Below are 17,569 nucleotides of genomic sequence, written 5' to 3'. Positions count from 1 at the left end.
CATACATGGAGGCATCATGTGGACCAGATACTGCATGCTCAACCGAAGAACACACCTGAGTCAATTGCATCCAACAAGATGGAAGCATTACAGCCACCAGACTTACCTCTCAGTGATGACCGTGTCACTGACAGCAACATGACACCGGCAACCGAAAACATTGTCTTTGACAAGACACCTGCTAAACCTGATGTCACTCTACCAGTCCAGAGGTGCTATCCTGAAAGAAACAGAATGCCACCCAGTGAAGTTAGTTATGGATTGTTATTGTCAAAGCATATTTATTTAGTAAATGTTTTATGAAAGGGAAATAGAATGTTATGTATATATATAGTTTTATGTTGCATTAATCTAAAGGGGGAGGAAGTGTAATATATGGATCTATTTCTTTTAGAGCAATGACTCCGCTTAGCACCTTGATAACTTACCTATGTACATTGACCTATTGTCTCTCGCTGTCACTACAATGTGAATACACTGCTTAAAGCCATCTCCTGTGTGCATGCTTTTATTTAATTGATACATACTGTAGTTGTACAGACACAATATCTACCACTTCTTATGGCAGCTCATTGCAGTAGGAAACAACATAGTAATAAGTCTCCTTGAACAGAAAATAGTGTTTGGATTTTCTGAGTCTTATCCTTTAAAATCCTCCAACATTTATGGTTTGCCACATGCAGCAACTACCGTAGATTCTTTTCATCTGGCTTGAAAACATTAACAGATGAAGCAAGTGCTGGGAGTTTAGTGTGAGCAGGGCACTTGATAAACATCTAACATGTGGTGGATTAACACTGTTTATAATATTTCAGAAGATAATACAAATACTACAGTATGTCAAATTATTAATGTCATCCTATGAAGAATGTATGAACTTGAATGCATGCTACTCACCTGACACACAAACACCAAATTTGGTGATACAATCTCTGCAGTATTATGTAGAATTTTGGTCTTCTTATCTTAAAAAAAGGATACACTTACTGTAGAAGGAAAATAGCAGTGATTCACCAGTTTGTCTTCTGGGATTTTAGATCTATCATATGATGGGAGCTGAAACAGTAAATCCTCTTTTCCCCGAGCTCAGAAGAATCAGAGGTAACCTCACTGAAACATACAAAATTCTTCAGAAAGCATGAGAGGATGGAGGATTTCCCAGGCTGAAACTATATGCCATAGATTCAAAGTAAGGTGTAGACTATTTAGGACTGAAAGACCTAGTCCTATTCTTGATTGTGTAAGCAGCCTATGTTTCAAATATATGCTTCAAAGCAGCTTCAAATTCCTTGGCATCCGCATCTCCAAGGACCTCACGTGGTCTGTACACACCAGCTGTGTAGTGAAAAAGGCACAACAACGCCTCTTTCACCTCAGATGGTTGAGGAAGCTTGGTATGTGCCCCCAAATCCTAAGAACTTTCTACAAGGGGCACAATTGAGAGCATACTGACTGGCTGCATCACTGCCTGGTATGGAACTGTACTTAATCATAGGATTCTGCAGAGAGTGGTGCGGACAGCCCAGTGCATCAGCAGTTGTGAACTTCCCATGATTCAGGACATTTACAAGGACAGGTGTGTAAAAAGGACCCAAAGGATCACTGGGGACCCAAACCATCCCAACCACAATCTATTCCAGCTGCTACCATCCAGGAAGCAGTACTGCAGCATAAAAGCTAGGACCAACAGGCTCCAGGACAGCTTCTTCCACCAGGCCATCAGACTGATGAACTCACGCTGATTTGAGTGTACTCTATATTACATTGACTGTTCTATTTATTATAAATTACTATGGTTGCAGATTGCACATTTAGATGGAGACAATTTTTACTCCTCAAGTATGTGAAGGATGTAAGAAATAAAATCAATTCAATTCAATTCAAGTCAAAAACAAGCCAGACAGTCACATCTTTGACTAAAATCACTGTAATATTTATGGAGACATCCATAAGTTGAAATATCTCATTTCAAAAAAAAGTACTGCAGGAGAGAATGACATGTAACTTGAAAGGAAGATACTACATTAAAACTTGTCAGTGCTGGCTGGTAGTATTAGACAAGCTTTTTTTCCTGACACTTGGTCAATTCACTATAATAGCTGAATGCTTGTAGTTTTATTTCCTTGTTTTTGTTTTTTTTTGCTAGTCTTAAACTTGGATGGACAAATCAGTTTAGTTTGAGAAAATGAATTAATCCTCTGAAGTAAGTGGAAAATGTTACCCATTGCAGGATCACAAAATGGCAGCTTGCTTATTCATTGGCCATTTCCCCCACTACATCACAGGACTCAAACGCATAACAGAGTGTGATATTTAACTGTAATACTGTGGAAATATTGCTTGGTTAGAGTGCCATATATCAAAATGAGATGTTAAATCAAACCTCTTTCTGCTTGTTCAGGTAGTGGTAAAAAAAATCATATTCCTGTTTTAATATAATCCTACAATGTACTGCAAATCTCCAGGGGAAACATCTTCCTCAAACACTTAAGTAGGAAAGATGCAAAAGAATTCACTCCTAATTATTGGCAAAAAGATCAGCACAGATATGGGAACATTGTTGTGCAGTTCTCTGATGAACATATTCAGAATCAGATACATAGGTCAGTCATTTGCAATTTGTAAATTGACAGATGCACATTAATTCCAAAAAATTCCAAACTAAAATTTGTCAAGATACAGATGCAGGGTGATAGCTTTTCAGAATCAGGTTTATTATCACCATCTTAAATGACATGAAATTTGTTGTTTTGCAGCCACAGTATAAAAGGAATAATGAGGTAATGTTCATGGATTCATGAACTATTCAGAAATTGATAGTGAAGGGGAAGAAGCTGTTCCTGAATTATTGAGTGTGGGCCTTCAGTCTCCTAAACCTCCTCCTTGATGGTAGTAATGAAAAGAGGACATGTTCTGGATGCTGATGCTGATCCTTAGTGATGAGGCACCACCTCTTGAAAATGACCTTGATGGTGAGGAAGGTTGTGCCCATGATGTAGATGGCTGAGTCTAAAACTCTCTACAGCCTCTTGCAATGCTGTACCAGGTTGTGATGCAGCCAGTTAGAATGCTGTCCACCATACAACTATAGAAATTTGCAAGAGTCTTTGGTGACAGACCAGATTTCCTCAAACTCCTAATGAAGTAAAGTCGCTGGTAGGCTTTCATCATAGTTGCATTGGTGTATTGGGCCCAGATAATCCTCTGAGATGGTGTCACCTTTTCCACTGCTGACTCCCAAATGAGGACTGGTGCATGTCTCCTGAGTACCCCTTCCTGAAGTCCACAGTTAATTCTTTGGTCTTGCTGACATTGAGTGCAAGGTTATTGTTGCAGACCACTCATCAGCCCACCATTCTCAATTCTGTAGGCCTCCTTGTTGCCATTTGTTTTTCCAATGAAAAAGTGGCGGCCACAAAAAATAAATAAATTTATTTATTGAAATTCAGCGTAAGACAGGCCCTTCCAGCCCTTTGTGTCACGCCACCAATCATCCCCGACTAAACTTGGGCCAATTTACAATGACCAATTAATCTAGTAACCAGTATGTCTTTGGACTAATGAGAGGAAACCAGAGCACCCGGAGGAACTCACATGGTCAATGGAAGAACGCACAAACTCCTTACAAACAGTGGTTTGAATAGAACTCAATAAAGCACAGTCAAGTTTGTCCCATTGACATTTTTTACATTCATATGAATGCTATTGACAGAATCTTTAGAAATGTTAATGGAAACTGTAGGATAAAGAATTAGATTATAGTGCACATTTGAAGCACACGAGGAACAAATATATTTTGGATGAACTGGATTTACTGCTCAATTTTTCTTTAGTGATAATGATTATAATAAGCCACATGAAGAAAAAAATTACAGAGTTAAGTTCAAGTTATGGCTACCTTGCCATTATACCTGTTAAATTTTCTGTATAATAGAATCTTTAGGCTGATTTGATAAATATGATTTTAAAACTAAATATTCTTTTTCAAATTATTCCTTTGAAAGCAGGATACTATTTTGTTTTAGTTTGGTGATTTTATTGAGTAGGATTGAATAATTACTCTTCATTGCAACTAAAAAATATGTAGCTGTCAGCAGAAAATTTAAAAGGCTGCGGAGTTTGCCTTGCCATCCCACAGACGTGTAAGACAGGCCTGGTGAGAATGTTAAACTTGTCAATGTTGACTTGAATGGAAGGAGACAGTTTTAATGTGCGAGTTATTTTCCTACAAGTGGCAGTTTTCAGGGACATGTGTATTGATATTTCTTCTCTCTGCTCCATCCATTTGTCTGAGATGTTGGGTGACCTTGAACCATCATTTGAGTACATCTCAAAATTCCAAAGGAAATACTGGTCTAGACTCTGTTCAATATTAATGTGATAGCATCACAACAGTATGCAAGCATGGACATCTGGATGTATTCACTATAGTGACCAGTGGTTCTCTTTAGAACTGTGGCGAGCTATAACATGATTCAGTCCAGTGTTTACTGTAAGTGTTGTTTTATTTCACAAAGAGTTCATCAGTTGGCTTAATAAATGTCAATCTGATTGTTAATACTCGATTTCCTGAGGCTGGTTCTCGATACTTCAGTCAGGGAAAACAGCCTGCCTGAATCTAGTCTGTCTACCCTTGTCAGAATTATATATTGTATCTTCCTCATTCTTCTAAACTTAACCTAATGCAGATTAGTTGACTCAGTCTCTTCTTCTACCACAGTTCCATCAGCCCATCATCTCAGCATTTAGTCTGGTGAAGCCTTGCTGCATGCTCCCATGCCAATCATATCTTTTCCTAGGAAAAGAACTCCAAAAATGACACACTGTACCTTGGTATGGTATCATCATGGGCTTTTAAATTTTTTGCACCTGTTCTCAAAACATCTTACACTAAAGGGCAACAAACTATTTTCCTTCTTATCACTCAGTGCACCTGCATGTTTACTGTCAATGACGGGTGCCCCAGGACAAGCAGTTCTTTTGACAATTGAATTTCCCAATTTGTCACCATGAAAATTATATTCCACCTTTCTCTTATTCCTAGCAAGGTGAAATCCTGCATTTTAACGTCACCAAGTTAGTAACTCAAATACACTGTGTACTGTGCCTAGCAAACTCAGTCAGTGCATAATTGACTCAGGTTGTTACCCCTTTTTGTGATGTTAGAGCATAGAAGAGTACAGCGTAGGAACAGGCACTTCTGCCCAAGATGTCTCTGCCAACTACGAAACCGATTTGCAACAATGGCATCGGCCATTGCTAATGGTTTAAATCTCTCCATTCTCTGTCTGTTTATCATGCCTCTTAAATTTTACTATTATACCTCTCCTTCAAAGGAGGTGGAAGGTGCTCTACAACAGGTATACTGCAGATTAACCCTCTCTTAGTTATTTCTGCATGTTGCTAATATTTTTTTTGGTTCAGTTTCATACCAAAAATAAGTGGGCATTACCTGGTACAGTAGAACAAAGCAATATTATTTTGGTTAAATGTAAGCATCTGATATTATATTGAAATGCTGTATTATCAATGACAAAGCAAATGTTTTGAAATTTAACAAGGTGACCTCACTTTTGTTCCTTTCAGATATTTTTGTAGTAGTGAATTACAGGATAAATGTCACTTATTAACTTCTGTATGAGGAATAGAGCTTTTGTAATGGCCAGTCATGTAATTTGTGGCTTATCTGACCGCAGTCATTTCATGCATGATCAGAAATTTAAGATTTCAGAAAGATTCAATAATATAACTGGCAGCACTCTGAATGTAAAAATAAGGTTACAGCTCCTCCTAGAGTCTAGTAGAGACCTTTCATATGTGCAATGAACTGCACGTCAATTATAAAGTAACTGCAGCATTTCTTTTTAAATCTGTGATTTAACAATGTGACTATCCATATGATTCTATTTTGTCATGAATTTTAGTGAAGAATTTTACATTTCTGATTGTTATTTAAAAAGAATTGATTAAAAGGGTGAATTGGAACTGTAATTGATATGAAATATTAAACATTGATAGGGAAGAGAACATGGATATTTTGTTACAAATAATATAGTTGTTGAAGGATTTACTAAGTCTGAGATGTTAATTAATATTTTCATTTGTGTGAAGAAATGTTCATATATGTTCTATACATGGAAATATAATATAAGCTGCCCTTTTCATTTTAGGATACAGACATACATTTCTCTCTTGCACTGTGGGGTTCATTGGCAATGTTACCATTTACGGTGCATTTCCATTTAGTTTCTTCTTAAATCACTGCTGTCCATGTGATGAAAGTACTCTCACAATTGTGTCAGACGTATAATTCCAGACTTCTGACCCATTGACATTGAAGAAACAGTGAAAAACGTTCAAGTGAGTTTATTGTATGACTCAGAGTAGCTTTGAGGTTATTGCTTTGCAATATCCTTTTTGCACTTGTCCTTTGTGGTGGAAATTGTAAGTGTAGGAAAGCATTGTGATAGATACAGTTGTGATTTGCTACTCTACAATGTATAGGTAGCAAATGTTATTTCAATACTTCACCAGAAATGTGCATCAATATATCCCCTTGCACTACTGACTTGTGTCACATTGATATTGGGAAATTTTTGATGAGCTAAGGTGAGCCAGTCATCAAAGAATATTATGTCTGACATGATCTAGCAATGACAACATTTATATTGGATTATTGGTTTGCCAATAAATACAGTGAACAAATACCTTCCTGTAATAGGCTGAGTTAATCAGACTGAAACTATTTGAGTGTCCAGGAGAGTGGTAATAAGCGTACAAGCACAACAAGTGAAGTGCACCAAATATTACATAGCAAGTCACAAATATTTCAAGAAAGACTTCTGCAACAGACAAAAATTTCAGGGCTTGTGATTCTTATTCACCACTTCATCATTGCTGTTGTCAGGAGAACTCCAAATTCTGACTCACTTTTGAAACTACTTCTAAGTCCTAGATCATGATTTCTGGCCCAACAAAATCAGAAAAGACACCCCAATATATTCACAGACTTAACAAGGCAGAGACAAACAAACTCTTTGATCTTTTGTCTCATCACGGCCTGTCTTTCTTTTGAACATATCCTGTGTCCATTAACACAGTGTTCAGAATACCCTCATAAATCATTTAGACATTGTAAAGGTCACTCCTCATCCATTAGTCTACCAATGCTTAGGACACAACAATCCTTTGGACTTACAAAATCATATCGTCAACTATCAAAACACTTGATAGACATACAGAACTCACATTCTAAGAGTTCAGAAAGAGCTAAATTGTCATTCTGACCTTACAGACATTCATCCAGTGTTTTACAAAATCTAATATAACACATTTCCTGTGTGATGATTAATATTCACTTAGCTGAACACTAGACAAATATCTTGTTTCAAGTTTTCTGGACAGAAGGATTTGCCTTTTTCATTTGATCATCATGTCTTTAGCTAAAAGTCTTTGTGAAAAGCTCAATTTTGCAATATGTAGTTGTGGTAAGTTTTTGTCTTCTCATTCCCTTATTTTTCTATTGTAATTGATAACAATGTTTTTATTCCCTTTTAATAAACCATTGCAGAATTTTGTTGCTCTAAATGCCTGTGAAGCAACTCCAGTAACTAATTTCATTTGAAAGATAATGAGCTTCCCACTTCCAGCCACCGGAGAGATTGTGCAATTAGAAATTGAATAAACTCATCTCGCTATAACTCAGCCCAGGACAAAGGATAGAATTTTATATTCATTCTTTTATATTTCATAAGTCCTTTAGGAGATTCTGTCTCCAGACTTTCGTTGCTTGATTAAAAAAAGTATCAGTTTAAAAGAATCTTTACATGTCATTACCTCACAAATGTTCCTGTCTTTTACAGCCTGTCAATCAAGGCCATCACTACCAGAATGAAATGCTTTTGACTCTGTCTCAGAAAAAAATGAATCCTCTTCTTCTTTCAAATCCACGGTAAGTTCAGATAATGACTGTACATTTCAAATTTTCATTAGTACTATCAAAGCTTCATCTTAATGTGTTGCTGCATTCATGCTGATGTGTCAATTATTCCTACACTGCTACCACAATGTACATCGGTATCCTTCAGTTAGTATTCTAAATCCACTTCATGAATGTGCAATTTATCCCTGAGGAAATCTACAAAACATCAGGTTCGTTAAGTGCGTTTCTGATGTCATGACGTTGCAGTTTCAGCCATGTAACATTTCTTTTTCACTTTGTTAAATTGCTCCCTTGAAATTCCTCTTTGCTTTTGCTAATTATTTGCTCATATTGAAAAGCAAATTGCTGCAGATACTTTAAATCTGAAGTCAAAACAGATAATGCTGGAGATATTCCATAGATTCCACTGCATCTGTAGAGAGAGAGAATATGAGTTAATGTCTCGGAATGATGACCTTTTATCGGAATTGAAAATTGTGTAATTACTTTTCTGTCCTTTGTGAGGAGCTTACTATTTACAGTTATTTTCATTGTGCTTTTAACTTTAGGATTGGCTACAAATTTTATATTTATCAATTTTTTTTCCAACATCTTGTCACCTTCATATTTTTAATCACGTAGCAAATGTACAAAAATATGTAGTTTGATCTTTTCTTTGCATTTATCCACTGCATCTTTACTGAAGCTAACATTTATATTGGAGTTCTGTAAGTTTAGGACACTCTCAGAGAAAAAATAAATAAGCACTTCGTTAAATATCTCCACGTGCTGGAAATTATTGTTAAAATGTTATTTAAGATAGGAGTCATGGTGAAATTTGTGATTTCCTAAAGTATGAAGTAAGTCCTTCCTTCTCTACCCCTCCCCCCTCTGCATTACCCCATTCCCAGTCCAGCCATTTTGATTTGTTGATGTTACTGAGAAGCTTAAATAGTTTGTGATTGCAACAACCACCAGAGGTGAGAAACAGAGCCAGAAGTTACTCCTGAAGGATCTAAAGATGGTGAAATGTAAAGAGCACCATGGTAGCCTAGCGGTTAGTGCGATACTATTACAGATCAGAGTTAGGAGTTTAATTCCTCCATCATCTGTATGGAGTCTGTACGTACTCCCTGTGGAATGTGTGGGTTTCCCCCAGATGCTCCAGTTTTCTCCCACAGTACAAGATGTACTGGGTAGGTTAATTGCCATTGTATATTGTCCCATGATTAGGTTAAGGTTAAATCAGGGTTGTCAGGGGTTGCTGGGGGCAGCACAGCTCAAAGGGCTGGAAGAGCCTACTCTCTGCTGTATCACTAAATAAATACATACATAGATAAGATAGGGACATTACAGGGAGAAATCCTGAGTTGAAGATCACACTCTAAAATTAAGAGGCAGAGAAAGAGCAACATTTTTCTCTTAGGTTGCAAGTCTTCGGAACACCACCAAGAGTAGAGGAAGAAGATCTTTGAATATTTCAAAGTTGGAAATAGATTTTTGATCAGCAATAGGATGAGACGTTATGGTGGAGTTGTAGGAATGCAGAGTTAAGGTTTCAGTTAGATCAGCCGTGACCTCATTAAGTGTGGGAGCAGGCTTAAGGTGCTGAGCTTTATACTCCTGCACCTAATTCACATATCCTATGTCCACAACATCAGGTGAAGCAGGCTTTACCAAATCAAGATTATTATTAGTTGCACGGATTTTCTGCGAAGTGATTCTAAATCTGCAATTGACATTAGCATTATCTGTTAATATCACAAAGAATTTGCTCATTCTTAACTTAATACTGAGGAATGAAAAATGTTCAAATATTTGGCATGAAGAGGAACTGTTCTTTATAGACCTGGTTGGCAACAATCATAATATTGGCTTGCCTGGGGAAAAATGCCTCAGTCTTTTTGCAAATGTTTGTTTAATATTTAATACTTTTTCTTCCCAACACCATTATGAGAGATCTCTGTAACCGTTAAAGCTGCGCGTTCAGCACATAAATAGAAAATGTAAGTCTCTAATATAACTGGTAAGGTATAAAATGTTTGGAACTTTGATCTCTGTTACTGAAATCATCCTGTGTTCACTAACCTCATTACATGCTTGTGGTGATGCTTATGTAAAGTTTATGATAATTACTGCAGGTCCAAGTATTCCACCTGCTGTTACATCCAGCTGCAATGAATTAGGCCACTATGGCTAAAATGCCAATTAAGTTAAATATTAGAGTAGATGTTGATTAAAATAACATGTATTTTTGTGCATTTGGGACTATTTAATAGTACAGGATGAAACAGTAAGTGTAATCATTTTATACTTTCATATATTTATAGTGTTGTATAACAAGTATATTGGAGATCTATATTGATCTAAAAGTGCCAAACACAATGCTCTTTTGCAAACCAAGTGATTTGGAAAATATCATGGTTAGCCAATTACACTACTTAATTGATTTGATTATATAGGAGGTGGTTGCAATGAGTGTTTCTGCATTATCTATGTAAATTACTGGGGATATTACTCCTGTAACACCAGGACTGAGAGACGATGGCTGTGAGTGTGGATAGTTGTGCTGTTGGGTATGTGCCTGCAAGTGTTGACGTGTATGCAGTAAACAGTTTGGTCAGGGCATGCAACTGGAGCCAGACTCAAATCTACATAGGGAAAAAACAGGGTATAATGGTTTATGGATGGGGCACTGAGAGAAGGTGGAAGGAGATCAGAAAGCAGAATGAGGATGGATGATAAAGAGGAAAAAAAATCAGGGACAAAAAAAATTAAGAGGAAGAGTGGATGGATTGGGGAAGAAATGGGCAGAAGGCATTACACCAAGATGTTTGTGCCTAAGCCCACCTTAAGTATCTATTTACATGTACTTGTACATGTTTAGAAGCTCCTACACAAGCACCCATTTATGAATATCAATTATTTAAGTGAGAAAATCTTGATATTTCTTGTCTCTAGATCAAATCAATGCATTAGATGATTTGCAACAACTGCTTCATGTTAAAATAATTTGCACATACACACGTGCATGCATGCATGCACCCTTCTACTCGGTATCAAGCTCAGGATCTGGATCATTAAATCCTCATGATCAGCCTTGACAGCAACACGTTGGAACTTCAGTATGTTATATTAACTCAGGAACTCAAATATGTTGACTTGGACATCACACCATGAAGGTTATAGAACAGGCAAGAGATGGTTAGTTCAAGGAATAAGATAATGGATTCATCTTCTAAGAAGATATCCAAATAGGAATGGTGTCTTCATGGTTTGACTTTACCATTATAAATGAGTCTGTTGACCCAGCAGCTCCTCCAGTGGTACATGAGTCAATGTAATCACAACATTTTAGGAAAGGAAGAAGTAAATGAGGGAAAGAGAAACAGTTTGACTGATCTTACTGATTTAAAAGATGCTGTTATATTTTATTAAAGAAGTGGTGATGAACCACTTGGAAAATAATAGACTAAACAGAGTCAAAATAGATTCATAAAAGAAATATTAGATTTGAGAACTTTGTTACTTTTGAGGATGTAACTATCAGAAGTGATAAGAAGAAACCAGAGGATGTGGTAGCTTTGAACATCTAGAAGATCTTCAATAATCTGCCACACATAAAATTGTTAAAAGAAATAGAGTATATGGGATATTGGGTAATATTTTAACAAGTATTACAGACTGATTTACTGATAGAAATCAGAGAGTAGGAGTAAAAGGTCATCGTTGAATCTGGAGAATGTGATTTCAACAATGTGCAGCTAAGGTCAGAGTTGGAAGCCTGGATATTCACAAACTATATCAATGCTCTGCTTAATAGAATCCAGTAAAATATATCAAAATTTGATGACGACACAAAGCTGGGTGAAAGAGTGAATTAGGAAGTCAATGTGGAGCAGATTCAGGGTCCATCCTATAAATGAGCTAATTAAAGGGAGGAAGACAATAGTATATAATGTGGAAATAATCAAAAATCAGATTACTTTTTAAATGATAGGAAATTTAAGTGTTGGTGTTCAGATGCTCTTGTGTACAAATCATTCACATTACTATGCAGACAAAACAAGTGATTTGGGATGCAAATAATATCATGTCCTTCATTACCAGTGTCAGGTTAAAAATGTTACATAGAATGGGTGAACCCAAACGCAGGACACTGGCACAGAGGTAGAGCTGGGATGCAGACAAGGGCATGAGCGTGGCTGGAGTTGAACGGCAAACAGGAGAATGAACAGAAAGGCAGGCAGCCGGCAATCCTTTATCTTGACACGGAGTGTTGCTGGAGCTGAACGGCAAATGGAAAGGCAGGCGGCCGGCAATACTTATCCTGACACGGAGCGTTGCTGGAGCTGAACAGCAAAAAGGAGACAGGCAGCGAGCAATACTTAACCTTGACACAGAGCATTGCTGGAGCTGAACAGCAAACAGACTGGCAGGCAGCAAGCAATACTTATCTTGACACGGAGAGACAGAGTTACACAGGCAAACTTTGGTACTGAAGTAAAACTTAGAATACACAGTCATAAGCAGCTGGGAACATGAATTACGACACTGTCTGAAACAACTATCTGGCAATGAGTGGATGCAAAGCCGAGGTATTTATGCTGCAGATTTAGATGAGGATCAGGTGTGCCGCAATCAAGGAGCCTGGGAGAACACGGGGAAAAGGGAATCATGAGAATATGGGGAATTAATGATTGGGACCGTGACAAAAAAGTCTAGCTGAAATTATGGAGGAGCCTGTTGAAGTAACACCTGAAAGATTATGTTTAAAGATGGTCTCTCTGTTTGGAGAAAAATGTATTATAAAAGAGGGTGTACACAGAAGTTTTATCAGATTGATTGCTGAAAGGGGGCTTTTGTCCAAGAAGAAGACTGGGTCTGCAGTTTCAAAGAATGAGAGGTTATTTCATTGAAAAATTCAGAACTCTTAGAGGTTGTGATGGAGTAGTTGGAGGGATGATACCTCCCTTGGCTAAATTGGCTAGAGCTGAGGTCACAAAAGACAGGTGGGAATTTTTTTTTGCCTACAGTTTAATGAATTTTCTAACCAAGAAGATGGTGCAGGCTCAGTTGCTGGGTATAAAGCTGCAGAAAAAAAGCATGAAGGAGGTGTGGGATGGGATGAAGATCATCACCGGATGCGGTGCAAAGCGGGGGGCGAACATAAGTGGAGATGTGGAGAAAGCGAACCAGCTGAACAACTTCTCCAACAGGTTCGACAGCTCAATCTCATCATCACCGCAGAAATCCACACCAGGCTTACTTCCCTCACAGGAAAATAGCCACTCACAGGAGACCTTGCCCACGCCCAGGATTACGGCTGCACAGGTGGAAGGTCAACTGAGGAAGATCTGTACCAGCAAGGCGGCTGGACCGGATGGAGTTTCCCCACGATTACTGAGGGCCTGTGCAACTGAGCTGGGAGAACCACTACAGCGTATCTTCAACATGAGCCTGGAGCAGAGAAGAGTACCCAGACAGTGGAAAACATCCTGTATTGTCCCGGTACCGAAGAAACCACAACCAAAGGAGTTGAATGACTTCAGACCTGTTGCCTTGACGTCGCACGTGATGAAGACCATGGAGTGGCTGATAATACAGAATCTGAGGCCACAAACCAGGCATGCCCAGGATCCTCTTCAGTTCGCGTATAAGGAGAAGGTGGGAGTGGAGGATGCTATCACGTATTTGCTGCACAAATCAATCTCTCACCTAGATGGGGTCAGTTGTGCTGTGAGGATTACATTCCTTGACTTCTCTAGTGCCTTTAACACCATCCAGCCCAAGATCTTAAGGCACAAACTAACGGAGATGGGAGTAGACTCTCACATGGTGGATTGGATAGTGGACTACTTGACAGATAGACCTCAGTATGTGCAGTTGGGAGACTGTAGGTCTGACACGGTGGTCAGCAGCACAGGAGCGCCACAGGGTACCGTACTATCTCCGGTCCTGTTCACCCTGTACACATCAGACTTCCAATATAACTCGGAGTCCTGCCATGTGCAGAAGTTCGCTGATGACACGGCCATAGTGGGGTGTGTCAGGAATGGACAGGAGGAGGAGTATAGGAAACTGAAACAGGACTTTGTGATATGGTGCAACTCAAACTACCTGCGTCTCAATATCACCAAGACCAAGGAGATGGTGGTGGACTTTAGGAGATCTAGGCCTCATATGGAGCCAGTGATCATTAATGGAGAATGTGTGGAGCAGGTTAAGACCTACAAGTATCTGGGAGTACAGTTAGACGAGAAGCTAGACTGGACTGCCAACACAGATGCCTTGTGCAGGAAGGCACAGAGTCGACTGTACTTCATTAGAAGGTTGGCGTCATTCAATGTCTGTAGTGAGATGCTGAAGATGTTCTATAGGTCAGTTGTGGAGAGCGCCCTCTTCTTTGTGGTGGCGTGTTGGGGAGGAAGCATTAAGAAGAAGGACGCCTCACGTCTTAATAAGCTGGTAAGGAAGGCGGGCTCTGTCGTGGGCAAAGTACTGGAGAGTTTAACATCGGTAGCTGAGCGAAGGGCGCTGAGTAGGCTACGGTCAATTATGGAAAACTCTGAACATCCTCTACATAGCACCATCCAGAGACAGAGAAGCAGTTTCAGCGACAGGTTACTATCGATGCAATGCTCCTCAGACAGGATGAAGAGGTCAATACTCCCCAATGCCATTAGGCTTTACAATTCTACCGCCAGGACTTAAGAACTTTTTAAAAGCTATTATTAATGCTTTTTGAGATAGTGATTTAGATACATATCAGATTTTTTTACTGAGTTAAGTATTGTATGTAATTAGTTTTGCTACAACAAGTGTATGGGACATTGGAAAAAAGTTGAATTTCCCCATGGGGATGAATAAAGTATCTATCTATCTATCTATCTATCTATATTCAAGGCAGGGGCTGATAGCTTTTTCAAAGGTCTAAGTAAATTTATTATCCAACTGTGCATGTGTTACCATATACAACCTTGAGATTAATTTTCTTGCAGGCATTACAGCAAATAAAAAGAAATACGGTAGAATTTTATGAAAAACCATACAAAAAGACATGCAAACAACCAATGTGCAAATAAAAATAATACTGAGAACATGGTTGTAAAGAGTCATTGAAAGTGAGTAGGTTGCAGAATCATTGTAAGTGAAGTTACCTATATAGGTTCAAAAGCCTGGTGATTGTAGTTTAATAACTGGTGTATGAGACCGAAGGCTTCTGTACTTCCCGCCCAGTGGCCAGCAGCAAGAAGAGAGCATGGCCTGCATGATGAAGGTCCTTGATAATGGATGCTACTTTCTTGTGCCGGCACTCCATGTCAATGTACTCAATGGTGGGGAGGGATTTGTGTGTGATGGACCGTGCTATATCCACCACTTTCTGTAGACATTTCCATTCCTGGACATTGATGCTTCCATACCAGGCTGTGATGCAAGCAGTTAGAATACTTCCTACTGTAAATTTATAGACATTTTTCAAATGTTTTGGTGATCTGCTGTATCTACTCAAACTAATAAGAAAGTGGAGCATTGTTGTACCTTATTTGTGATGACACTTACATGTTGGTCTCAGGAGAGAACCTCTGATATGTTAACATGAAGGAAATTAAACCTACTGACCCACTTCACTTCTGTTCCCCTGATGAGGATTGGCTTATGGACCTCTGGTGCCTTCCTCTTGTAATCGATAATCAGCTCCCTGATCTTGCTGACATTGAGTGAGTGGTTGTTATTGAGGCACCACTCAACAAGATTTTCTATCTCCCTCCTATATGCTGATTTGTTACCACCTTTGATTGCCAGTAGTGTCATCAGCAAACCCAAATGCAGCAATGGAGCAGTACTCAGCCACACAATCGTAGGTATAAAGTGAGTAGAGCAGGACTAAGCACACAGCCTTGTGGTGCTCCTGTGCTGATGGTGAGTATGCCAGTAAGGAAATCAAGGCTCCAGTTGTACAGGGGTTTTTGAGGCCCAGGTCCTAGACCTTAGTGATGAGTTTCAAGGGAAGATAGTTCTTGGTTTTTGGATGTAAATGGAATCAAGAATTATAGACCCTCTACAGGAAAGTGACATTCTGCTAAAACAAGATCAGCTATAAAGAATCTAGTGCTTTCCCGCTGCATATGACAAATAAACTCTCTCAGGCTTCCAGCCAGGTACAGGTATCGATTATAGCTGACATTTCAATGACAAATTCCGCGCTCTTCATCAGTCTAATAACTGTTCATGAATCTGGTGGTATGAGACCTAAGGTTTCTGTATCTCGTGTCCAATGACAGCAGCGAGAAGAGAGCATGGCCTGCATGGTGAAGGTCCTTGATGATGGATTCTGCTTTCTTGTGCCAGCACTCCATGTCAATGTACTCAATGGTGGGGAGGGATTTGCACGATTTCCCTGATGAAGGTGGCAGAGTTTGTCATCAGAACATCGGTTATGATCGATAGCTGTACTTGGCTGGAAGCCCAGGTAGAGTTTATTCAAGATCAGCTATGATATTATTTGAATGGCAGAGTAGATGCAAGAGGATAAATAGCTTATATCTGCTTTTATTTCTTAACTCCTAAGCTTAAGGTCATGGTTTAGTCAGTTGTCAGAGTTTCTTTCGGCTGTTTTGAGAGTGGAACTTGTTTTGATCACCCCACCCCATTGCTACAGCATTATACACAAGATCCTGCGACAGCACAGACCACTCCATTTGAGAATGTAACAGCACATATGAGCAAGATGACATTGGCAGGTTCTCATTGGTCAACAGCAAGTATGTGAATCTATGTATGCCAACGTCAATCTATGTATGTCAGCTTGCTGCTAAGTGCATTGGCAGCTTGCTGTTTATAGCAAGTTCCAGCCCAATAAAGTTAAAAATTCCGTTTCAGTTTTACATTTTTTCAAAATCACCTGCCTCGTGTAACTCTGAATCATACCTGTAATGTCTCAGTAGATGTCTCAGCCCTCAGACAGAACAGAATTTTACTGCCAGGGATCCTTATGCAAAAGTGTTCATGCTCCAACAAAGTGCTTTTCTACTCCTATTTTATATTCTATGGTATTTCAAGCTCACCCCTCCTTTCAAACATAACAAATTGCTATTTATATTTTTTGATTTAAAATTTAACATGGTGTTTGATGTATGGATATGGTGAGTGATGAAGAGTTTGTCAGTGTCAGCATCAACCACCTCCGGATTAGTTTCACCACAGTAAATATAAAATTAGCCATATTTTGCACTGTTGCAATAAGCAGTTACAAACTTAACCTCCTTAGGATAATTCCTGTTACTTTTTTTCCCAACAATGATGATGTCTCCAAGGAAGGTTCTCAATTAGTGGTGAGTTAGGGGATATTTCTATGCCTTAGAAAAAGCACATCTCTGACAGTTGGTCAGAGAGCTGCACTGCCAACTTTATTGAATATTTTTGTTAAGACTATCATTTAATTCAACCAACTTCCCTTGGCTTTTTTTTCACCAAATGAATCATTGAGTCCCCATGTATGAGTATGTAATTTAACTGGCAGTGTTACTACTGTGCAGCAAATCACACTCATTAACAAAGAGCATATGAGGCTTTTCAAGTTGTTGAACTGTTTCATTTACAAGATTTGATTGAATTTTAGCTAGAGGGATTTAACTACTATCCATT

General features: G+C 38.8%; 1 protein-coding gene across 1 annotated transcript in view; it reads left to right on the top strand.

Annotated features, from left to right (window-relative positions):
• The window catches only part of cfap20dc (CFAP20 domain containing), a 567,108-nt gene that overhangs the window by 377,752 nt on the left and 171,787 nt on the right, over nucleotides 1-17,569 (top strand). Inside the window, exon 14 of the mRNA XM_073072294.1 lies at nucleotides 7,863-7,951. Coding sequence (XP_072928395.1) covers nucleotides 7,863-7,951 — 89 coding nt within the window. The remainder of the gene's footprint in view (nucleotides 1-7,862; nucleotides 7,952-17,569) is intronic.

This window comes from Hemitrygon akajei, chromosome 19 (genome assembly GCF_048418815.1).
Source record: "Hemitrygon akajei chromosome 19, sHemAka1.3, whole genome shotgun sequence".
NCBI lineage: Eukaryota > Metazoa > Chordata > Chondrichthyes > Myliobatiformes > Dasyatidae > Hemitrygon > Hemitrygon akajei.
Note: the sequence above shows the minus strand (reverse complement) of the source record. Positions and strands in the feature narration are given on the sequence as shown.